At 43.0% G+C, this 24,828-nt stretch overlaps 1 protein-coding gene across 4 annotated transcripts in view; it reads right to left on the minus strand.

Annotated features, from left to right (window-relative positions):
- The window catches only part of Dse (dermatan sulfate epimerase), a 54,858-nt gene that overhangs the window by 24,631 nt on the left and 5,399 nt on the right, over nucleotides 1-24,828 (minus strand). For 3 of the 4 annotated variants that reach the window (XM_038340655.2, XM_038340656.2, XM_038340654.2), the window contains exon 2: nucleotides 4,585-5,053. In XM_038340655.2, the coding sequence (XP_038196583.1) occupies nucleotides 4,585-5,000 (416 nt within the window). In that variant the 5' untranslated portion in view covers nucleotides 5,001-5,053. Of the gene's footprint in view, nucleotides 1-4,584; nucleotides 5,054-24,828 lie in introns of those variants that run through there. The other variant, XM_038340657.2, reaches the window with a different exon arrangement.

Genomic DNA, 24,828 nt, shown 5'->3' on the forward strand with positions numbered 1-24,828 from the left:
TATGTCCATGCCTTGGCATACATGTGGAGGTCAAAGGACAACTTGTGAGAATCAGTTCTCTCTTTCCACCATGTGGACTTCAGAGTTCAGGTCATCAGGCTTGGTGAAAACGCATTGACCTCTGAGCCATCTCAAAGGCTTGAAATAACTTGTTTTAATTAATCAGGTTTAAAAGTAAGATACACACAACCTTGGCATTAACAAAAACAAGAAAACAGGAAAGACTTCCTGGGAAGGATGTGGTTGCCTGCACACAGACAGAGAGAACACACAAGCAAGTGCATCTTCCTGTGGTGCCCAGGTGTGGAGACCCACAGAATTATACACATTTCTCAACCACCCTGCCATCGGCAGTCTTTCAGATTCCCTTTCCACTGCATAGTTAGTATAGGTGGTAGAAATATGCAGTTACATCACATTTTCAATTTAACTTTTCACAGTGGCTGCAGGGACCGAATTCTTTTTTACTGTTGCTGTTGTTATTTTGAGACAGGTTTTCTCTGTGTAGCCCTGGCTGCCCTGGAACTTGCTCTGTAGACCAGGTTGGCCTTAGACTCAGATCTGTCCAAATCTGCCTTTCAAGTGCTAGGACTAAAGGTGAGTGCCACCATGGCTGAAATTCTAAAGTCACTCTATGGATGTGAACCTTCAAATCTCTTTACTAACATACAATGGATTCAATAAATATGATGGTTTATGTTGTCAGTTTAACAGCCTCAACGAGATGAGCCTCTGGACCGCTTGTGAGGGATTCTCTTGATTAGGTCCACTGACACGGGAAGACCTACCCTTAAAAAAGTAGTGGCACCATTCGGGGCGAAGGCTCAAGATTGCATACAAGGGAAGAGGCTAGCTGACCATGGCAGCCATCATCTGTGACCAGCTGCTGATTCCTGACTTCCTCATCATGATGAGCTGTACCCTCAGACTATGAGTCAAAGTAAACTCTTCCTTCACATTGCCGCTTGCCAGGAAAGTACCACAGCTTTAACACTGAACCAAAGATACCCCGTTATTACTTTCCCGCAAGCCCTCCATCACAGCCTTACCACTAGGTTCTTGCACACACAAAGGATCCCAGAGGTCAAATGTTGCCTGTTTTAAAGGAGCATTGTCAAAGGCAAATGGAGAACAACTTGAAAAATGGTGATAAAAATCTTTGAACAAAAATAAAACCCAAAAAACAAAAACAAAAAACCTATTTCCTTCTTAAAAATCTATAAATAACTCTTATACACCAATCAGGGCCTATGTCCTAGGTGAAACAGCAGAGGCAATAATTAGCACCAGCTGTCATTATTCTTCCAGCCTTGTTACATGACAAGAACTTTCAGAGGACTATGTACTGGTTGCCTCACTTAATCCTACTAATGACCCTCTGTGGTAGACACGCTACTGCTGTAATGTTACACGCCAGCGTTGCTAAGGCTCAAACTGAGAAACTTATCTGAAGCGATACAGAGCTCAGGATGTGGGCAGAATGACTCCAGAATTGGCCCCTTTGCACTGCTGCTCCCATAAGTCATGAATGAAAACCTTACTGCATTATCCGCATGCTCAGAAGCACCCACTGTAAGATTCCTCATCCTAGGAACAAACTAAAAAAATACTGGGCCATTTCTTCAACGCTGAATCCATATCACTAGCACAGTAGATGCTCAAAGTGTCAGTTGATTAGGTGAAAAAAATATAATGTAGTCAGTTTTCAAAAGAGTAGAAATGCTCTTTAAGGAAAATAGAAAATATATTCTACATATGAAGCCATCGTAGGGATTTTTAATTCTGTGATATTTGTTATTGATTTTTAAATACAGCCAGTCTTTATTTTTCTGAAATGGATAGGTGCATACTATATCCGAACTAAGACAATGACAACTCTCACAGTACACTTTTTGTATATAATGAAGTACAGAATTAAACAGAATTAAGGAAAGGTACCTGGAATATAAAAATATTCAGTCATGTTTTAAGTTGCATAAAATGATGTTTAACCACACACCTAAATGAATGTGTAAGAGTCTAGGGTTGAATGAGGCTATTTGTAAGTAGTCAACATTTCTATAAAAGCATTAAAGACCACAAGAAAGGGATCAATTATCTATAACTAAAACCCAGATATCAAAGTTCACTTTCAATTTCTAACCCCAGCTTAGCCTGATCAAGAGAAAGCAGGCCTACTAAGTTCAGTTCAGCCTACTAAATGACAGACTGGCTTTGGTCACCGGGTAACAGCACAGTTAGTTAGGAGATCTCTTCCCAACTCTGCCGATCGGTAAATCAATCTGTACTTCCAGAGACTATGTGAATGCTAAAATTTGTACTTGAAATTATTTATTTTCCTTTTTTGTCAGAGAAGGTATTTAATACTAGTGAAAGTGTCCGCTCATTAAATACATACACCCAGATATGTATACTATGAAACTGCACTGGCCTTATATAATTTTACTAACACTGTTATATTTGTGTTTAAAAATTTCAATACAAAGACATTTTTTAATCTCTTAGTCTGTTGTGTGATGAAACAGGCTTTTTGCAGTAACTGTTTTTCTGGGGCATTTCACAGGTACTAGCATCTATGGACAGCACAAAGGCTATAATGGAGCAAACAGAGATAAAAAGGGATTGCTTTTTGTTCTACCTAGTATAACATTAAGTTACTGTCACATTTGATAATGTCATATCGTTGCTCAGATTATCAGGCAAGTTTTCAAACATATTTCATTTTCTTTCTTGGTGTCAGAACTGGAATGCAGTCTGATGTGGGTGACTCTAAGTCAGAACACATGACACACACAGCTAAGGTCTATGTTTGGGACAAGTCACAACAAAATGCTTGGTCCAACCTAAAATATCATGAGCTTCAGAATGATCACATGCATTTATAGAATAACTACATAATTTTACAAATTACTATACCACTGTTCCTCCATAATTTTGTCCACTATGAGACGTCAGACAGTTATCATGGGACTGAAAATTGCTACTCCTCTTCTGTCACACCAAGATGTGTTTCATGTAAGATACACTCACCCACGGGACTGCTACCGATGTCCCTAAGCCTTTAAAACTAGTCCTCTCCAAGCATATGACAAGTGGCAGCTTACATAGTTTTAGGACCATGTTTCATACAATTTGTAAGCATTGTTAGCAACTGAGCTATGAACGTGTATTAAGCTAGAGTTTGGGAAAAAAAATACCTACAGAATCCCAGTTTGGTCAGCTCAAACCTTATCTTTTAAAAAGCAGATAGATAGAAACATGAATTATAAACAAATTTAAGTAACCAAAAGGAAACGGGAAGTTGGCTCTTGAATCTTAAACTCCTGAAGAGTAAACCATGAGATTAGCGGAATTCTTCACACGTGTGTACTGTAGCACTCGCTTTCCCACAGGGTTGGGTCCTCTGCTGACTCTTAAATAGAATCTTGTTTATAAATTGCCAGTCAATCCCATCACAATGACTTTTATCTCCTGATTATCACAAAGTGCACATAAATGCTAATTGACTGAAACGCCTTATAGGCAAAACATTTCAGTCAATGTGAGGGGTCAATCAAAAGCCCAATAGGAAACAATAAGAAACAGTCATGTATCATGTAAGTGGTGTTCTGCTCCAAGAAAGAGCATGCGCAGGATCACAACCACGCTGAAAAGTCCTTGTGCCTAGTGACCCTATAGCCACCCTAACATCAGCACAAAGAGCTCTTTGCTCACATGTTCATGGGGCTGCTGGTGTAAAGAAGCCTAGGACACTGTCAATCATAAAAAAGGTAGCAATATAACTGTGTATAGGGCACAATGTCTGATAAGCAACTATGATACTGATTTATGGGTTTATGAAATATAATTCCACTGTTATTTTAGAGGGTACTCCTTCCACTTACATACAAAACTAACCATGGACATGAATGCTGTGCTATGCAGGCAGCAGCCTCCTAGGTTTAACACGTGTCTTGTGCTTGAATTCATTTTACATTATTTGCTCATCTTGGCCCTAGAAGCAATAAGCTACATCCTATATAAATGACACCTAGGTTTATGTAAATGTATTCCATGATAGTCACGCAAGGTCAAAAATCACTTAGGATGCATTCCTCAGAGTATGACTCTATCCGTAACTGTAAATGTATGTTAAACAATGCAGAAAGAACTCTCAGCTATTAAGATGATACTGGTTGCTCAATTCTGCACCCCCCCCCCCCCACAGCATACCTTTGGTTAAGCTGCCTTTCAACATGCTCCTAAATTGAAACATGTTAGGCATGTTAGGTCTTTGGAAACTGTTAGATATCCTTCCTTCCTTCCTTAAATTGAGACAGAAGCTCAAGTGTCAAAAGACCAGGCTCACATTACTGCACAGCTAAAGATGACCTTGACTTTCCGCTCCTCTATCTCCATCTCTTCTGTTGGGTTTCAAGGCATGTAACACCACCCCTGGCTTACTTGGTGGCAGGACCAACCCCAGGACTTCATACACATGCATGCTAGGCAATCATCCTACCACCAGAAATAGATCCTTACCACTTGAATCATTCCTTTAAGCCACAAGGTTAACACAGTAAGAAGGAAAAGACAAAAATCTACCAACTAGGCTGCGCTGCCATCCTTTCCATGTAGTCTTTGGCCATGTCTCGAGCTTCAATGTTCTCAGGATACAGCACGCAGAACATTGCCAAGGCACCCAGGTTATTCCCGTAGATCTCATTCCAGCGAGCACTGTACTCCTTGTGATCCCAGGGAGGGAGGTACTCCAGGGGGTTAGACAGCATGGTGTGCACAGCCTCCGTGAGCCGAGCAGCGATGTGCTCATGGGAACTGGCAGCCCTTAGCTGGAGCTCTGCCACCTCTCTCCGGGAGAAGTACAACATCGGGTGGCTGTCATAGTTGGCATTGGTGAAGGGAATCATAACTTCCGGGTTCTCGTCAGTAATGTAGGCTGACACAAAGCAAAGCAAATATATGAAAAACACACTGGGGGCACCCCGTGTGTGAGTCCTCATCGTGACATCAGATCTCCAAAGCTCCAAGGCAGCCAAACCATCTTCGAACGATCCTACAGGAGACACACAGGATAGAGTTTGTCAGTCATGCCTGGTGGAAGTGCACAGCAGACAGCTATCTAACTTCCTCTAAACATTGGGAAAGTAATCTTATGAATTTTTAACAGGCGGCAAAAAGTTAAATTAGGGAGAAACTTGCTAGAACCCAGTGAGGTATGATTTTATAGACATAAGCACACTCTAGCAGATGGAATTCATCAAGAAAACACAAGTATGGACTTATGGAGAAGGGAAAAATACGATGTTTTTCTCATAAATTATCAGGAAGAAAAGTTGAGATTTTTATAGTATTTTAGACATTAATATGTAAACCACAATAACCAAAAGGCTGTGGTAAACCATCTGTCTTCTGGAAATCTGAGAAGGAATTGAGAAATGGGGAAAATCCTGTGTTTCTTAATCCAGCCCTCTTCGCCACAATGATGTTCCTCATCTTTACATTTTATACTCCGAACCAGGCATTGGGATCAGCATGTCTGTGGGAGCCTGTGTGGACAAAACAGTTTCAGCAAGGTTGACCATTCTCTTTGTGGCAGCAGAAGGTGAGCTAGAGAAGACAGAAGAATCTGCCCACAGCTCCCTGGACTGACGTCAGCTCCCCCAAAGTGCAGACTCAGGGCTCTGGGACTGGGAAGTTGACATGTCTTCACCCAGAAAAGAAAATCTCTGTATGGAAAGACTGGATGACTAGTGGATGCTCTTTCCCCTCGTTATTTCCAACCTCTGTATGATTTTTCATTTTGCATATAGGAATTTGGTGCCACTCAGGAAGTTAGATAATTGAAACAGGCTCACATATTTCCTTATCTAGTTGTTCTTTATAGCGCTTTCTTCCCCCCCAGGGGCATATTTGTGCCCTAGCAAAAAAGAACAACCTTCAAACAGAAGCACACACATGCACAAAGGAAAAAAGACACACACACACACACACACACACACACACACACACATCCTCAGCATGGTCTATGTCCCACATCTGGGATAAAGCAGGCATAAAATCCCTCAGAGAAAAAGTCAGGGAATTCCAAAAATTCTTATGAGGGGAAAGGTTAGAGAAAGCAGGCCAGAAAGAAAAAAAAAAAAAAAAAAAAAAAAAAAAAAAAAAAAAAAAAAAAAACCTTTTACGTAAATAATGAACAGTGGTTTTCAATTATTAAAAGGAAAAGCTGATGGTGAACCCAAGTGAATTTTTTTTCCAAGGAAAAATGGCCTCATCCCAGACAGATGAGAGAAAAATTAAACTGTGATACCAAATCCAATCCACATTCTCAACTTGCTCCGCCTCCCACGGAGCAGAGCGTGGCGTCGCTTGTGGCTTTCTTATTTGGGTAGTTTTTAATTCTTTCGTGTTCTTAGAATATAAATACATATATGAGAAAACGTCATGGCAGGGGTTTGGTGACGCGTTTTAAGGTCAAGAACAGAATTTCTGATGAATAGAAAAACATGAATATAGTCATACTAAACCAGATCTATAAGAGAGAAATGACTCCTGGGCTCTGGCAGTATTATGTCTAGCACCCAACGCTTCGAGGCGGCTGGCTAGATCCTCCAAGGTCAGAAGACCCAGCCAAAAGAAACAGTCTTCTGTGGTTACAGAGAGGAGGGTGTAGTCTCTGGCAACGCAGAAGTGAGTGGAGTAAAGGAATGCTCATCCCGCCCCCACCAGGGGACTGCCTTTTGCTTCCCTCAAGAGAACAATACTGCTAGCATTTTTTTTTAAAGCACGTGTGTATATGAACCTTCAAAATCAAGAGAGGATGCTGTCATCAGTGCAATTAGCTGAGTGGGGAAATCAAGCATCCCGGGTGAGGACAGGTTGGAAGCTCTTTTTTAATTGGCCCCATATGCACACAGTTCCGATTCTCTCAAAGGCTGGGTTTTTCAGAACATGGTACAGCAGGAATGGGGTGACTCAGGCTACTGGGGAGAGGGAAAGATTATGTAGAGACCAGAAATTTTCCATCTCAAGTTTTGGTACAAACATTCCCTCAAGATGACAAAGCCTGGTAGGTTTTATTTGCTGCTTCCTCTTCCCTGTTGCACACCACATACTACCTAGCATACCCAGGCAGTTCACTGAGATAGCAGAGGCTATTTATCCTAGAGTCCTGAAAGACTGTGGGTGGACATATCCTACTCAACCAAACTCATCCTGTGACCCCGGCCACTTTTGCCGCAATGCCTCCAGTTATTCCAGACTTGCCTGCATCTGCCCAAACAATAAAAGAGGTTCCAGAAACAGACAGAGCCCAATCAAGACTCTGGATGCTATCTCCTTCTGCAAACATTTTGGAAGTTTCCTCGGGTACTTCTCCTCATTCATCAGAGGGCAGAAGAGCAGAAAGGCTGGGGTTTGCTACACTTTAAAGCCTGCTGGGAAAATCACTCAGGCCAGTGCAGAACCCACAGACATCTGCACAAAACACATCAACGGATGGGCTAAGGAGCAAGGGCCTGGCATTTACCGGCCACAAATTACACGTTGCCTTCCTAATGTCTCACACAATATGCCGGGTTCCCACCATTCTCCCAGTTAACAAGACCTTCCTTTACCTACCCACAGCTACTCCTAGGCTGGCACAAATGAACACGCTAGCCGGGTTCAGCTGTCTACACATCTAGTCTCCCAGAAGCCGGGAATGCTCTCTGCACATGTGGAGCTCAGCACTGAATCTGGCGCCTGATTATTCAGACGCCACCTCAGAACTAAATTCCAGCTTGGGAGTTGGTAAAGTCTCACCACTAAAATGAGCAAGAAGAAATCCTGTTCTTCCTTATATGAAGCCAAGGCAAGTTTAAAACTTTCCATTAAGAAAGAGACAGAGAGAGAGAGAGAGAGAGAGAGAGAGAGAGAGAGAGAGAGAGAGAGAGAGAGAAATAGAGAGAGAGAAATAGAGAGAGAAATAGAGAGAGAAATAGAGAGAGAGAAATAGAGAGAGAGAAAGAGAGAGAGAAGGAGAGAGAGAAATAGAGAGAGAGAAAGAGAGAGAAAGAGAGAGAGAAATAGAGAAATAGAGAGAGAAAGAGAGAGGGAGGGAGGGAGGGAGGGAGGGAGGGAGGGAGGGAAGAAAAAAGAAAGAAGGGAAAAGAAAGAGAAAAAAAATCTCGCCAGGAAAGTAATAGGAGAAAACACCCAGGTCTAGAAACTTTAGTAACCTTAATGTGATGTTTTAAAACAAAATGAAACCGAAGTCTGCCTCAAACTTGATTTAACCTACAGGACACCTGGTTCCCATTCATCAGTTGTAAATGTCTAGCAAATTCTAGCAGACAAAATGCCATTTCCAGTCTTTGGATTTTTCCATCAGGGGTCCACCCTAGCCACCCTGTGTGAACACTTTAAAACTAAAAGGCGCGCTTTCCAAGATCATTTAAAGTGGACCCAAAGCAGGCCTGTTGTAGACCAATTTCACGTACTTATTTCAATAGACATTAGGAAAGGCTGCAACCACAATAGCGTATCTGGGCTACTTAGTCAAGTCTCAGAGTTTAAAAACAAAACAACCCTAGATGAACATAGAAAAGATGTTGATTGTGGTATCTGTCATTGTGGCACCTTAACGGACACTTTGGGAGACACTGAGAATGCTCAGTGAGACAATGGCTTAGGGAAAGCATTAATGCGTTTAGAACCTTCATTCTCCCATCACCCCTTCTCCTCCATCCTCCAATGCACAAGTCTGGACTTGGAGACATCTAGAGATGATTTCTCAAGAGATCCCCACCCTAGCTCACTCTTGCAGAGACAGCGGAGCTGATTGCTCACTGGAACCTCTGGCCTAGTTCCAGAACGGGGCATTTTAATTTGGCAAAATGACCAGACACACTTAGCAGCTTTGCCCGTTAGCGCATCACTTACCCAGACTTCCATCCTCGGGGTGTTTCTGAACGGTCTCATGAGACTAATTTTCCTGCTTTTCTTTCCTCTTCTCCACAAAGTCTACTGCCTTGCAGAATTCAGCTGTCTTCCTCATTCTTTTCTTCCCACACAACACACATCACTAAAACATTCCTATGTCTTTGCTTACTCAGTAGATACACTGTAGTAATTTAAGAATCACTGTTGCTACAAGATACTTCAGATAGCGCTGGGATGCCAGCCACCAGCTGCAGCCCAGTTCAGTATCACGGTCAAGCCCAGCCAGTTATAATTATCTTAAGCAGCTCTTCACAATGCCACACAGCCCAATCATTCTGCTGAATCCTGGTTCCAATAATCCACCACAGCTGCTATGACTGCTAACACAGAAACTGTGGAGCTGGGATCAAAATGGCTTTCCCATATCGGATCTTTAACGTTACAATAACAATGTGGCAAAGAAGCATTGTTTGCCTCCATAAATGAATACATTCCAGAAGCAGAACTAGAACTTAAACCCTAAACCAAGGTTTTTGCTTTTTAAATGGAACAGATTTTTCAAAACATTTTAAATCGGAAGCTTCACTTCTGCTAACTTTACATAAAGCATGGAAGGAATGTCATAAAGAACTGAGAACCAAGCAGTGAGCGACTATGTACAGAATAAAGCACATGGTACCCCAAAAGCCCTTTCACCTTCTCATGCTTTGGAAAAGGCTGAGTACAGTTGATAGAACAGAAAGAAAGTGAAACACAGCCCAAATGAAAACGGATTCAAACCCCTCATAGGTGCCAAATCTCTTAGGAGCACAGCACAGTGATTAACTGTGCAGACTGGGGACTTGTGTAGACACCAGTGCAAATGCCCGCTGTGCTCTCTGCTGGTTTTGATCAGCTGACTTGATTCTCAAAGCCTCCATTCCCTCCTTTACAGGGTGGTACCTATTTCATGGGGTGAATAAGTGTAGGTGATGCCCTTAGCCTAGAACCTGACAGGGAGGGAGAGCTCAATAAGTACTTATTTTTAATAAAAGATGAAAAGTTCCAGCCACTTAGGACTATATTAACCTATCAGCAAAAGATAGGAAAGAAACTGCATTTTTCACAGGCAAAAAAAAAAAAAAAATGAGAAAGTTGTCAACTGGCCAGGGCAAGACCACCAGGCTCATCAGCCACTGAACTAAAATGTAGCACAATGTGCTCCCACGTCTTCCGTGCAGCACGGATACAAACAAAGCACATCACTCACAGGGAAGGTTCTAAATGCACTGATGCTTTTCCTAAGCCACTGTCTCACTGAGCATTCTCAATGTTTCCCAAAGTGTCCATTAAGGTGCCACAAGGACATACCACAATCATCATCTCTTCTGTGTTTAGCTTGGGTTGTTTTTTGCCTCCAAAAAAAAAAAAAAAAGAGTAGCAGATAAGTAGACCATAACCGGAAGTTTGCTTACTTCCCAAGGCAAGTCAGTTCTGGTGGACATACAGTAAATGTTCAGGCTCTGTGACGCAACAGGGGCTGGGAAACGCAGCACGGCTGGGAAGCTATTTTCCAGTAACAGTTTAGATCATGGAAGGGGTACATGGAGGCTGGGGCGACATTTGCTGTCACTGCCACAGCCAGTGACAGTGCTCTGTGGGGTCTGAAGCCTTGGCTCAGTCACTGTCACATGCATCTCAGCTAATTCTGGGAAATGAGATAGTACCTACTGTTTTATCAATACCACATATGTATTTAAGTAAATGAATGCGCTGACCTTCTAGCAGATTGTGAAATGTTTCCGGCTCCACAGAAGATGGACGTGAAGTAAAATGATAAGATGCTTGCCTGGCAATTAAAGAATTCAACAGAACAAAAACAACAGGAAGGGCCCAGGGTCTGGGCCAACTTGTCCTTACTGCACTTGGGAGGAGGTTACACTGCCAGCATCCGTCCCAGATGCCTTCCTGGTCTTCAAGAATGATTTTTGTTTCTTTGTTTGTTTGTTTTCGAGATGGGGTTTCTCTGTGTAGCCTTGGCTGTCCTGGAACTTACTCTATAGACCAGGCTGGCCTCAAACTCATAGAGATCAGCCTGCCTCTGCCTCTCTAGTGTTGGGATTAAAGGCGTGCGCCACCACCGCCCTGCATCAAGAACAGTTTTTAAAGCTGAAATGATCCACATGGACATTCCCTTCACAGCTCCTGCTACCCAGATGCACTACTCTCTGCCCACGGCAGCTGCTCTGGTTTGCCCTGGGTCGAGGAACTAGTTCACGATCAGAGCACTTTAACGCATGCCAGGCTGGTCTGTCCATTTCCATCGGCAGAAGGTCTTGGCTGTTGGTATCCTCAGTGCTCTAGAAACTTGAGCACTGAGGAGGTCAGTGCTGAGCCCCTTCCTTGATCACACTTCCATCCACTCCAAGTTCCCTCCCTTGATACATTTCCGATACGCTTCTAGGCCAACTGTGATGGACCAGGCGGAGAGCCCTAACACATGCCAAGCAGAGATACACATTCTTTTGCCTTCCATTTTGGGCATGAGCCTCAGAGAGACCTCCTCCCACATGCCTGGGGGACATCTTGCTGCCATCCCTGTGTACTTCTTCACACTTAGTTTAATTAAGGGAATGTACATTTTTTAAAAGTTCTTATTACTTTTTTTTCTAAATTTCTGCTTTAGTAAATAGATATTTAAAATAATCTCTGAAAAACAAATCTTCAACATCCAGTAAAACCTTAAATGTCTCATAAATTTTTGTAGTGAAATAAATCTACCCTTCCTCTTAACTATGTCAAATCCTAAGAAAACATGGTTTGGGTACCATATAATCATCCCTGCTGTTATGTTCCCCAGTGTGTGGAGCCCCTGCAGTCAAACAGAAAAAGAAAAGCCATGCACTCTTAGCCAAACCTGAAAGCTTCATTCACTGAGCGAAGTTACTATTTCTTATTTAAGGGTAAAGTGAACCATACCTCCCCTCAGAGCCATTTTCACACGAAACTCCACAATATGAAATGACCGCATTTGGAACCCTTTAGAGTCAGACACGTTCCTAAAGGAGTAATTATAACCCTGGGCCCACACAGCAAAACCACACGGAAGGTAATAATGGTGTTTGACATCATCACACACCAGCGACGCTTCAGTTTAGGTTTTAAGTGTAGCCTTTTCCAATCAAAACACATTCTGACCCCTGCCTCCTGGTAGGATCTCTAGCAGGTAACCTGAAGTCCGCTTTCCTCTATCAACTCTCTTTGGTGAGACTAGTAATTCTTCTAAATTTTGTCTAAAGATGATTTTCTAATGTAAATTTGAAGCCTCCATCACCCATTTATTTACCAGAGACCAGCTGAGTAGGTGATTCAGTAGCTACCAACCCATATGTAAGATTTAGTTGAAGTCTGTCTGATACATATGGCTGTAAAGCTGAGAACTGTTAAGATCCAGATCTGGTCATGATTGGGAAAAACCAGAGACAGCTGACCCAAGCTAGTGAGAGTTCACGGACTCTGGACTGACAGCTAAGGATCCTGCATGGGACCAAACTAAGCCCTCTGAATGTGGGTGACAGCTATGTGGCTTGATCTGTTGTGGGGGAGCCTGGCAGTGGGACCAGGACTTATCCTGGGTGCATGAACTAGTTTTCTGGAGCCTATTGCCTACCATGAGATACGTTGCTCAGCCTTATACAAGAGGGAGGGGGTTGGTCCTGCTTCACCTTGGTGTACCAGACTTTGTTGACTCCCCAAGGGAGGCCTTACCTTTTCTGAGGCGTGAAAGGAGGAGGGCAGGAGATGGGGAGGGAGAAGGAACTGGGGCTAGTATGTAAAATTAAAAAATTCAAAACAAAAAAAAAATAGGATCCAGATCTGGGAACTGAAAAGATGGTCCAATGTAATGTGTAAGTGTTTGCTCTGCACACATGAAGTTAAGCTTGAATCCCCAGAGCCCAGGGTAATGTGTTCCTATAACCCCAGCACTAACAGGATGTAGACCCAGAAATTCTAGGACTCACTGGCCAGACGCTCTTAACCAAAATGGGTGCTCCAGGTTCAGTGAGCGACTCTGTCTCAACACAATACCAGCAAACAAATGAATAAATAAAATGAAGAGAGAGGAAAAACTCCCCAAGAGAAAACTCTAGCTTCTGCATGTGCACACATAGATGAGCACACTCATTTCTGCTCTCCCACGTGTACATACACACCCATTAATTAACTAATATTACTAATTACATAAAATTAAAGACAGCCTTTGAAAGAGTGATTACCGCTTAAAATGTGAAAAGAAAGCAAAATCCTTATCACTTCTGTGGTGGCAAAGAGCTCAAGGCGGAAGCAGGGGAACACAGTAAGGACACTGCTGGGCATTGAATTTACTTACAAAGCAGGCAGAAGTAAAATTATAGGGATTACACCTTCCCAGGAACAGTACGAGTAAATTGTAGTGTGCTCAGCAGTCTAACATGGTCTTCTGACTGGTGCACTCTACAGGTTTAACTGCCTTTCTTAGTAATGGTCTTGCAGCAGAAGACCCAAAGGTACTTTTGCCATTTTTATTATAATATTACGTGCAAAGTAAATTAAAATTTGTTTATATCCTGAATTTTTTAAATGTCACAATTGATGGCTATTATACATTTCAATGCACTGTGACCCAGATCTGGGAAATCACCTCCCTTTCCGTGATGGGAATAAGGATGATACATAAGTCATTTCATTCTGCTGCACAGCCAGCAGCTGCTAAACTCAGAACTCCATGCTTGGCATCGAGCGCACAAGTAAACAGGAAACTATACCTATTGTGATATAGTTAATCTCACATGCCTAGATTTTAAATAACCATAGAAAAGCACTCCTGGTTCTGTCTATAAGGTGTTTCAAAAAGGTTTAAGGGATGAGGTAAGAACCAAGTAAGTCTGAATGACGTCAACATCTTCCATGGGTCTTAGACAAAAGAAAAAGGAAAAGAGGAGAGAAAGCTCAACACCACCAGCATCCATCTCTCCCTGCTTCCCAAATGTGCACACAATGTGATGAGCTGGCTCACACTCCTACCACTGTGGCCACAGCTGTCCCCTGCCCGCCATGTCTCCCCCTCATGGCAGACTGACCTCACCTTTAGACCACGAACCACAGTGAACCCTTCCTTCCTCCCTTCCTTAAGCAGTCTTGGTCAGGTACTGAAAACTAATCACTACACCCTATCCCAAACACCTACGGGATAGAAAGCAAAGAAATGGGCACCTGTGGGGTTTTGTGAACTGCAGTACCTGCATGACTGTCTGGCACTCAAGGTGAATACTTGCTCTCCCTCAGTCCAAAGCAACTTCTTTAACTATCGTTCCTAGCCACAGAAGAAAAGTCATAATCTATTTTTTCAAGGTTCTGTAAATGACAACTAAAGATGTTCGTAGAAGAGTTCAAAGGGTCAGCTCTGGATTTCTCAGCAAGAGCTGAGTCCATGTGCAATCTTACAGCATTGCAGACTCAAAATAAAGGTCAGAAAAGAGCAATAAGGAAGTCAAGGGCTAAAGTTTAATCTTACAGTTTCAAACACCTGTTTAATTTAGCCACGAAATGTTCAAGAAAACTACAGGAAAAACTTCCTCCCTCCCATAGATTTATGAAGGCTGAGAAGAAGCTAAGAGAGCCCTCATGGGGGCCAATATGGTTTGCTTCAAACTTTCTAGACCTACTTCATTTAAGATGTGCTAAAAATGCTATCTTGATTCTTCAACTTGTTGATGTGAAATTAAATGGACCTATATATCCATAAAATGCTTGTTCTGTGGTGTTTTAACATAATCAACGCCTAAGTCAGAGGAGCTGAGGATCTGTTTGGATTTGAATCCTAACATTATCATATCCTCACCTATGCGCCTGTTTCCCGCAGGGTTTCCGTGATGCTTTAATTGGCTGATACATTTGAAGCATTCAAAGGATGTGCAGGAGTCAGAAAGAGATCAGAGAATGCAGCCACCATTATCTTCTCGAGGAGATTATCAAAGTCAGCCCAATGGGAGGAAGTGCACCATGACCCCACAAGGAAATGGGCCATCACAAAACCAGAGAACTTTACTCCCAAAATAGGTGCAGCACATTGTTTATTTAAAAAAAAAATCTTCAGTTTCTTCAAGGCCCTAACAGCCAAATATTTTGACAAATATAAAGCCAACAGTTGATTCCAAGACAGCACTTTCTCTTCAAGTGCATGCTGACAACCTTGGGACTACAGGAAAAAAGAAGCTTTCAAATCTAATGCTGTTTCATCAGTTGTAGCTTATAGGAAAACACTGCTGAAATGTTTGCACCTACACAGAACAAGACCCTAAATGAGGAAACAGTAGTCCCAGTCAGATGTTGAGGCAGGAGGGCCTCTGTGAGTTCGAGGCCAGTCTGGGCTATGTAGGGAGACTGTCTCAAAGAGAGGGTGTGTCTGTGTGTGAAATTTTACTTTTTAGAGATGGGACATTTAATGAAAACAAATTTTCTACTTCCTATCAATGAGAACATACATTAGCTAAACCTAAGTTCATCTTCCATTCCACGCTTCCTCATTCTGGTTATTTGAAATCACCCTCAATGCGCTCCGTTCTTGGGTCTTCTACACCCAGTTTCACATCCCACACTGCTCTACTTTGTCAAAACAGAGGTCCTGATGGAGTCGGCTGTAGGACTAACCACCAATTTCCATACTCCATTTCTATCTTCTGGTCTCTTCCCGGAACCCAGCCAATGCCACACATATCTGTAGGTCAGCTCTCTCTTCTTCTAGACCAGAATTTGCAAAATCCTATGGATGAGTCAGAGTCCATCGCAGATTTTCAAGGAACTGTTGTGAAACACATCTAACCTCTCTTGCGTCACTCATGAATCTTGCGTCTCTGGGTCACTCATGAATTTTGCTGCATATGTCTTGAAATGATGCAAAACTGGGGTATGTACAGTGTATCACTTCTGAGATTGGATCCTGCAAGTGTATCCTCTAACAAAACAAAACAAAACAGCCTAGCAGACCAGGAAAGGGTTACCTCCCCAGGCCCCAGCTACTTCAACCTCACACAATCAGGAGAGAAGCCAGACTTCAGGCCTGACCTTGGAGCAGCCCACGGGAGACAGCTCTGTGATCCTGGATTATTCTCCCTGATAAGGTTTGTTTTTGTATAGGTTTTGTGGCCAAATGATACTACTTAATCAGCCATCTGCACTGTAAGGGTGGGTGTGGGGTTTGAGTAGCTGGCATCAGCAAACAGGTGTGGCATGCATAGATGACTTGAGTAAGAAAGGCAACAAGGCTCAGGTGCACTTACCCAGCCAGCAGCACTGCACATGGCCCCACAATGGAGGGAACACCTGGAAGTTTGTCCTTGGCGTCTCTGGAAGCTTGCTTCCTATGCCTTTCCTCTTCCCCAGTACCTCTACCTAGTGATTATGTTCAACAAAACTATGATTATAATAAATTTCACTGTCCATCTAAAGAGTCAGTGACTTGAACGGTATTACAGGGACTTCCAAACTCACATCCTGTTTCTTTTTTACCCCTTTGGTGGAATCATTTACAGTCTCACTAGAATTATGAGCATTGTGTCCCAATACTTTGGCCATGAGAAACCTTAAAGTTTATTTATCTACTGGGGGAGCATGCACACACCACAGTGTGAGCGTGGAGGTCAGAAGACACCCTACAGGAATCTGTTCTCTCCTTCCAGCATGTGGGCCCCAGACTGGCAGGCTTAGAGGTAAGCACCTCCATCCTCTCAGCCATCTCAAACAATCCTTTCCCCACCTCCAGTCCTCAAATAGTTATCAATAATAAATTTGCCTCCTCTGCTGCCTTTTCATATTCTAAAATATCTTTACATGTACTTATTTTTTATTTTTTAGATTTTTTTCTTCCAGATTATAGTTCCCTCAAAATTCCATGTACTTTCTTTTTTGTACTTTGCAAACATCCTCCTGTGAATCATCATCAAACACAAAATACCACAGATTCTCTTTGTAAAACAATGGCCCATCCATGTAATTAACCCAAAGACATAGAACTGCCTGCTCAGACATACCCCACCTCACCTACCCCCATCTCCTATTCCAACCAACCCTGTGGCAAATCCAGGCCAAACTCCCTTCTCCCTGTTCATATCTTTCTTTTTGGAACTAAACTGTCAGCAAATGTTCGCTCTTTCTTCAAGTCTTCCCAGTTCGAACACTGCTGTAACAGCTCAGCCCACACCAAACTTTACCTGCAAGAGCTTTCAAAACAGTCACCCAGGCTTCAATTATTCCCTCCCTTAGTTATTCTCAACATAGACGCTGGATCCTAGCCAGTCACAATTCAGATCAAGCCTTGCACTATTGAAAACCCTCCCAGGGCATCTTCACATGTTATTAGAATATCATAGGGGTGGGAGAAGTACATCAGAGACAGCCAGGAGGCCAGCATGGCTGGAATTGGGGGAGAGAGTGTTTAATATTCAGGAAACATTCAGCAAGGATTTACTGAATGGATGAATTTAATTGTGTGTCAAGATGTAAGCCTTTAAATACTCAGAGATAACTATTTATATAACTCTACAGCTACCTAAATAGAACGCTAAAGAAAGAACCAATAAAAATCTTTCTTTGACTATCAAAACAAACCACGTGGGGGTAAAACGTACCACAATGCTGGAATCTCCAGGGCTGCTCGGTGGTGTCATCACCAGACTTCACTAGAACTGTGTGCAGGCAGTGTCCTCCCAAGAGTTCCTCTAAGTCCCATCCCAGGCCGCCTTGTGACTGGACTAGCTTTACCCATAAGCCTGTCAACACCACCACCAAGCCTGGTGTGCTCATGAGCACTTCCAGAATGCCCTCATTTCCCCACATCCTACAGAGGGGTTTCATGAGTCTCCTTGGGTCTTTTTTAAAAACACCTGGCTCATTATATAGGTTTAATACAGCCCAGAGGCAATGGGCTCTCTGCTGGATGATCTCGGTATAATTGCTTTTATTCACATCATTCTATTTTGAAATTTAAAGACAGTCCCTTTAGCCCTATTTCCAGTGATAATTACCATTTTTAATTGTTTAGTAGAGAGGGTTTGTTAGTATTACTAATTTTAAGATTTAAATTAAGGGAGGACTAGCTTTTTCATCTAGGGAATTATACCCTCTACCACTTCTTCTGTCTTGCTGTTAGACTGTGCTAACACACATGTATGATATTTATAGCTAAGTTACTATTGGGAAACACGTTTTTGAGGCAAGGAATGTGGAAGACAGGATGAATGAATGACCTAGATGTACAGGATTAAAAACGAGCTCCCACAGACATTACAATTCAGTTCCCTACCTAGAAGGAAGGGGTAAGCATATACACGCCACAGGGTCGTACAAAAGATGTATCACGTGTGATAATATGAGCAAGGCTCCCAGAGCTGTGACTGAATATGGCAGGTAGTTACCTGAAAGTTCTGACTAGAAGAGGAAAGTAGAGAGAGGGTCAAGGGAAGAGAAAGAGGAGGAGGGGAGAGAGGAAAGAGGAAGAGAAACAGTCCAATTCAGAGCGGAACAGCCAAATGTTGAATATTTATGTCAGTGTACAAGGTCAGGAATGTTGGACTTGGTGTCTGTGTCCTCATTTTCATGTGTCAGTTGTCCTTTGAGATGTCTTTAGCATCCTATGCTGACAATGTTAGCATCGTTCTATGTCCTTCCTAACCCTAATCTCTTGTGTAAACTTTTCTTCCTAAGTCTCCATGCTCTCCTTAGCATTTCCATCCTGTCTCTACTTCCCTCAGCTACTTCTTTTAGTCAAACCTGACTGAATTCTTTTTGCCTGTGTTGGAGAAGACTCCTTTTCAGGCGTTCTTCTCATGTCTTGTCTCAAATTTATGTGAGGCCAGAAAACTGCCCCAGTTACATGAAGAGAGGTAAGTGGACAAAGGACCATTGGGATCCTTTCAAGTTGACAGCTTTTTGAGGTACCTGACTCTTTCGGTGACACCTACTCCCTGTCCTGCTCTTGCATGAAAGACAAGTGTCACATTCTCCCACTCCACAAGCAAGCCAGAACCAGCCACTTCAATCCATGAGGACACTGGTTTTCTAAGTGACTTGTGGGGAGGGGACACTTTCATCATTCGAAACCACCATTTGTCTACATCTTCTCATTAATCTTCACTAGTAACTTGCATTGTCTGAGGGATATTTCCAGCTTCCTCAACAGCTTAAGGAAACTCAATCCTTAGCCATAAGCCAGGAGACAGCAATTTCTCTTACTGAGCGCTGCAGACCTATCTGCTCATTCATCTCCTACTGGGTTTACTCATCAGTAAACCCTTACAATGGACACCTCACGTTTTGCCCCTTCCCCAAAGCATTCAGCTCTCTCTTTGTCACCTAAAAAGTGGACAGGGACATATCAGAGTATCCACTGCAGATGCACTCCCAATAAAGCTATCTTCCTATTCATGTTGGCTAGTTCTATGTCGACTTGACACAAGTTAGAGCTATTTTTTTTTTTTTTAGAAATCGAACTTCAACTAAGAAAATGTTCCACCAGGTTGACCTGTGGGCAAGCCTGTAATCCATTCTCTTGACTAAAGATTGATGGGGGAGGCCCCAGTTCACTGTGGGCAATGCCAACCTTGGGTTGGTAATCCTGGGTGCTATAAGAAAGCAGGCTGAGCAAGCCATGAGAAGTCAGTAAGCAGCATCCCTCCATGGCCTCTGCATCAGCTCCTGTTTACAAGTTCCTACGCTGACTTCCCTAGATGATAGGTTACAAGCTGCAAAAGAAATAAACCCTTTCCTCCCCATGTTGTTTTGGTCATGGTGTTTTGTCACAGCAATAGAAACCCTAAGACTCCATTGTTCTCTCCAACCTCAAATAGAAAGAAGGCACAGCGCAGGCCACACTAAGAAGAACGGCACAAGATCCTTTCAGGAAATGGAGAGAACCCCTATACCTGAAGGCCCTCTGTGGCCTGGCTGTCTATGGCTGCGTGGAGAATCGCACATACAGGTCCAGGCAAGCGGGAGACAGACACTGCACTCAGCGGGGGTGAGGAAGGACAGACACAGTAAGGAAGTGGTACCTGAACTGGGCCCTAAAGGGGTTAAGTAAGAATGCACACAGATTGAACTGTCTCTGTTATACACTAATGATTAATTCTATGCATATGGAGCATTTTTAACATCTATAGTCATCTCTCCTCCTCACATTGTACCTCGGTCCTCTCTGGATCCCAAAGGGATGTGAAGCAGATCTCACCTATTCAGGGACAAACTGCTGGGACTCGAAGGCTTAGCCATCTGTCCCGCCTACAGCATCAAGCACAGATCTTTGAAAAGTACGTACGGCAGGACTGGGAAAATGGCTCAATGGTCTTGCTGCCCAAGTTTGAGGTCCTGTGTCTGTATCGCATAAAAATCCAGGCTTGCAGCAATCATCTACATTCCCAGTGCTCTGCCAATGAGCTGGGAGCTGGAACCAGGAGAAGTGCAGGCATGCGCAGTAACAAACAGCCAGGAAGAGACATGTGGTTCCAAAGTGTAAGGAAAGGATCACGTGTAGCGCCACACTCCGACCTCCATATGCACACTATAGAGCAACACATATACACACACATACATTTCACACACACACACACACAACATATGCATGGAAACACTGAAAAGCATCTGAGGGGAAGGGAGAAGGCAGAAAGACATACAGGGAGCTAGGAAGCTGCAACTCGGCCATTCCATTTCTGCTCCCCTCCTTTTCCTGTACTTTGCTCCTTAGCCTGCCAGCCTGCAACAGCGTCCTACCCTCCCTTTGTTGTGAAAAAACCCCTTCCATGCCCAGGTCCTTATTCCCTTCACAGCTGTTATCCCTCTGTCCCGTCATCTTCTCCAGTCCCTTCCTTCCTGTGGCCCTGGTGCTCGGCTCACTGTTTAGCTGATCTCATTAAGCTTCAGAGTCAGTCTCAAAGCCAAGCAGATTTTAAATTCCTCAAGGCCATGAGCCACATCATATCTATTTGGCATGCCTTCCCCTGTTGCTGCCACACCCAGACATGCCCTCAAGCACAAAAGAAGCTGGCAAATACTTGCTAAGAACTAAGTCCTTCCGAAGTTCCTATCACGCAGGTCTAATGTTCTTTCATCTGACTGTCCAAGTTCAGAAGCGCACTGGACAAAGTTAGACATCAGAGTTTTCTTTCCCAAATGACACAAATCCATCTCTTCTCATATTTGCAGTCACTGAACCAACGGTATGAGGCTTTACCAATCACAGAAAATAAAAATGTGCAGTCTCAGAAAAAATGATTTACTTTATGACCTCTTTCCAGCGCTGCTGGCCCTGCTGCCCTGAGGGGAGGGGCTTGACACTCCAGGCAATTCAGTAAGGTAAATACTCAAATACTCACTGCCTACACACGGTCCCCAACAGAGAGATATTGGAAGAGGGCCAATGACCTCAAACTGCAAGAATGAAATTTAACATGTTGAAATGAAACTGTACTTTTAAAACTCGGGCTACTTTTCATTAACATCTATAGAGTAATTCTATGTAAATCACACTAAATCACACATTTTCATGCTGAAAAGCTTTAGGATCTAAAGATAACAAATGGATCAGAATGTGACCCCCAAAATAACTAATTTCTTTGGGTGGGGGAGACAGATCTGGACATTTCAAACTAGTGTATAAGAAAGAGTAATGGGACAGTTGAATAAGTCAGTAGGTCAGTCCTTAGAGTCTGCTGGGAAAAGACTTTAAGTTCTGAAAGACATCAGGTAAGCAGAGAAAGACAAAAAGTAATAAAACTGGAGAGAGACAAAAAGAAGACATTCTGAAGTAAGATAATTGAGGGTCTTCAGTGATTCCACGAATCAACTTCCCTTGAGAAGTGAAAACTGGCACACACAGGCTCTAACACTGTGTCAGCACTTAGAGCAACTGTCTAAGACACGGACCTCCTTTAGCCCACAGCATCCCCAAACTGGGCTCATCTCAGCTGACTGCATATTTTCCACTTTCTGTAGGGGAAAAAAAAAACCCACACACATAAAAATCCCATCTTAACTTTACCCAGAAACCATGGAATCAATACTTTTGAATTATCTTCTTAAAATGAAAAAACTTGACAGTTTCTAAAAACTATTATTGGGTTTTTGTTTGTTTTTAACCATAAATACTGCTGTTAAGAAAACCCTTCAAGTGGGCTGAAGTGATGGCTCCGGGGTGGTAAGAGGTACTGTCTCCCTTTTCCAGAAGACCTGGGTTTGGTTCCCCAAAACTACACAGTAGCTCACAACCATCTGTACCTAAGTTACTGGAGGATCTGACCCCCTCTTCTGGTCTTAAATGAACATTCCTATGTAAAATTTCCAGAGCTCCTTTCTGGCATTGGCAACTTCTCTCTTGTGACCACAAGAACGGTGAAGACCCCACACTGCTCATGTGACCAGTGAGATTCTTCCCTCTACCCATCTGAGTCTACGGTGCACAAGGTGGAGATAAAACCTGGCCATGGTGGCATGTGCCTGTAACCCCAAGCTCGTGGGAGCTGAGCAAGAGGCTCAGACATTCAAGGTCATTGTCTGCTTCCCAGCAGGCTCCAGGCCACTTTGGGCTACATGAGAGCCTATCTATCAAAACACAAACAACATCAGAACAACAAAAGTCTCCCCTTAGAGATGGAGTTAGAGAAAGTTTTAAAACCCGTAAATAAAAGTCCACATGAAGCAGTGGAGTCTGGTGCTAAGACTCTTAAAAACAACTGGAAAAAAAAAACACAAGAAATTAAGAGAGCTGAGAAATACCATGACAAAGATGGATACAAAGACGATTTGACTGTGGCAGTGATTATGCAATGTGTCTACCAGTTAACATTTGTTAATAATTAAAATGTTACTTTAACTTCTTTTAAATATGAAGGAAAAAAATAGTTCTTTGAGGAAGAAACTAAAGCATAGGATTCCACGGCATCTGCCGAATGAAGGTTTCTAAAACCCTTACACAACCAGGATTAATTTAACCAGCCAGTTGATACCAGGCTCTAGTAAAAATGTTACGGAAAAACTGTAGCCAGCAAAAACCTTTCACTTAAAATAGTGAAGCTGATCATTTCTCTTACTTTCCTATAAATAATTCATTTTTCTTTTCTATGATTTTCAAGAAGTCATGGCCCCAGAGTCCCTCAGCACCCATCTTGCCCACGCTGTATAACCTTTCCAGGACACCTCAATGGCCTCCCAAATCATCCTAAAGGACACAAAAATACTAAGCAAGCCTCGCTGTCATCAGCAGAAACACCCTCCTGCTGCCTCGTGGCTGTTTCCCCTTGTCTTTCCCTAGGGGAAGACGGAGGAAACAGCTTGTCCAGTTTACCCCCCTCAGACTCCTTTTTTCCGTCCTGCCTGGGCCCCTCCCATAGGCTTAAGAGAAGTCGAAACACAGGCAGAGGTGATTACCAGCGGCCCGCACTGGCCCCTGCCTGATTTGTCCCTGGCCTGGAGAAAGGAGCCCCTTACCCTCCTACACCTCCTAATGATGTCACTAACCTGCTAGAAGAAAGGTTCTCCAGAGAATGCACGGAATTCTAGAAATTCACCAATAGATATAGTCAAACAATAAAGCAACTTAGAGTTAGCATTGTGCCCTGGGATCTGATTTCACTCCGGATCTGATTTGTGCGTGCTGGTTTGGAGTGAAGCTTGGCACAGACTATGTTTGACCTATATCAGTGACTTCTGCTCTTGGCTTTCTTGTCACTGGCAGCCTCTGGACATAAGTGGCTTTAGAACTGTGTTCTATAGCCCAGTCTAGAAGAGACCTCTGCCATTTCTCTTGGTCATTCCGAAAGGGAGCAATCTCTATTGCATTAAAGACATAATCTGAAAACTGCTGTGTTTACGAACCCCAGAGTTGTCAGCAAACACACTCGTTTTCTAGCAGCCCCAGGAACAGGAAAGCCAGCACCATCACCTGAGACTTCATCGAGACACACAAATTGGTGAGCACAATCGCGTCACAAATTCTTTTTAGGATTTATAAGATGCTGGTTCCACTTTCCCAGAGTAGCTTCCATATGTGCCAGTGTGCTACATGCCCATTAGTATCCTATGCATTACACACCTACTGTTCTCACACATGAAAAAAATGTAAACACCTGAGCTGATCAACAAATACGGCTTTACAACCCTATGGCATGCGTGTATGCCGTGACTATCTCAAGCAGAGTCAAATGATAGATAGCTCTTTAAATTGACTGGGGCCGATTCGTTTTTTTTTTAAAAGTCTTTTATCTTTGTGTTTAATTTTGACTTTTTGAGATGGGTTCTTGCTATATAGCCCCGGAAGACGTTGCGCTCACTGCATGCTCAGGCCTGGAACTCAAGGCAATTCTCCTGCCTCTGCATCACTACCACGCCAAAAGGTCTTCATATTCTGCTTTGTATATCCCACAATAATTGAGCAGGACAGTCGCTCTCTACAAATAAGCCCCCAAAAGGTTTGTTTGGGTATGCAGGTATATATATATTAGTGGCAAGCGCCTTCTGACTCTGTCCAGGACAAGGCTCATGCTAATAGCCCACAGCAGACATGTCATATGTCTAATTAAAGCTAATGAGGTCTGGGAGAGGACTCAGGACAACATCCACAGAAGCAAAAGGACCTGAGTTCAGATTTCCCAGCACCCATGTACACAGCTAGTAACCCGTTTATTTATTACATTTTATAACAAGATTTTCACTCGCCTAATAATGACTCATCTAATAATATTCTCAAGTACAAAACACTGAAGCATATCTTGCTCATTATCAGAACTTACACATCATACTGAGCATAGAAGTTCAGCTCCTTTCAGAACAGCTCAACATTTCTCCTGAGATCATGTTTCTAGATGATCCCCAGAGCACTGAAACACGCAGAAGGAAACCCAG

The sequence above is a fragment of the Arvicola amphibius genome, chromosome 8 (assembly GCF_903992535.2).
Source record: "Arvicola amphibius chromosome 8, mArvAmp1.2, whole genome shotgun sequence".
Classification (NCBI taxonomy): domain Eukaryota; kingdom Metazoa; phylum Chordata; class Mammalia; order Rodentia; family Cricetidae; genus Arvicola; species Arvicola amphibius.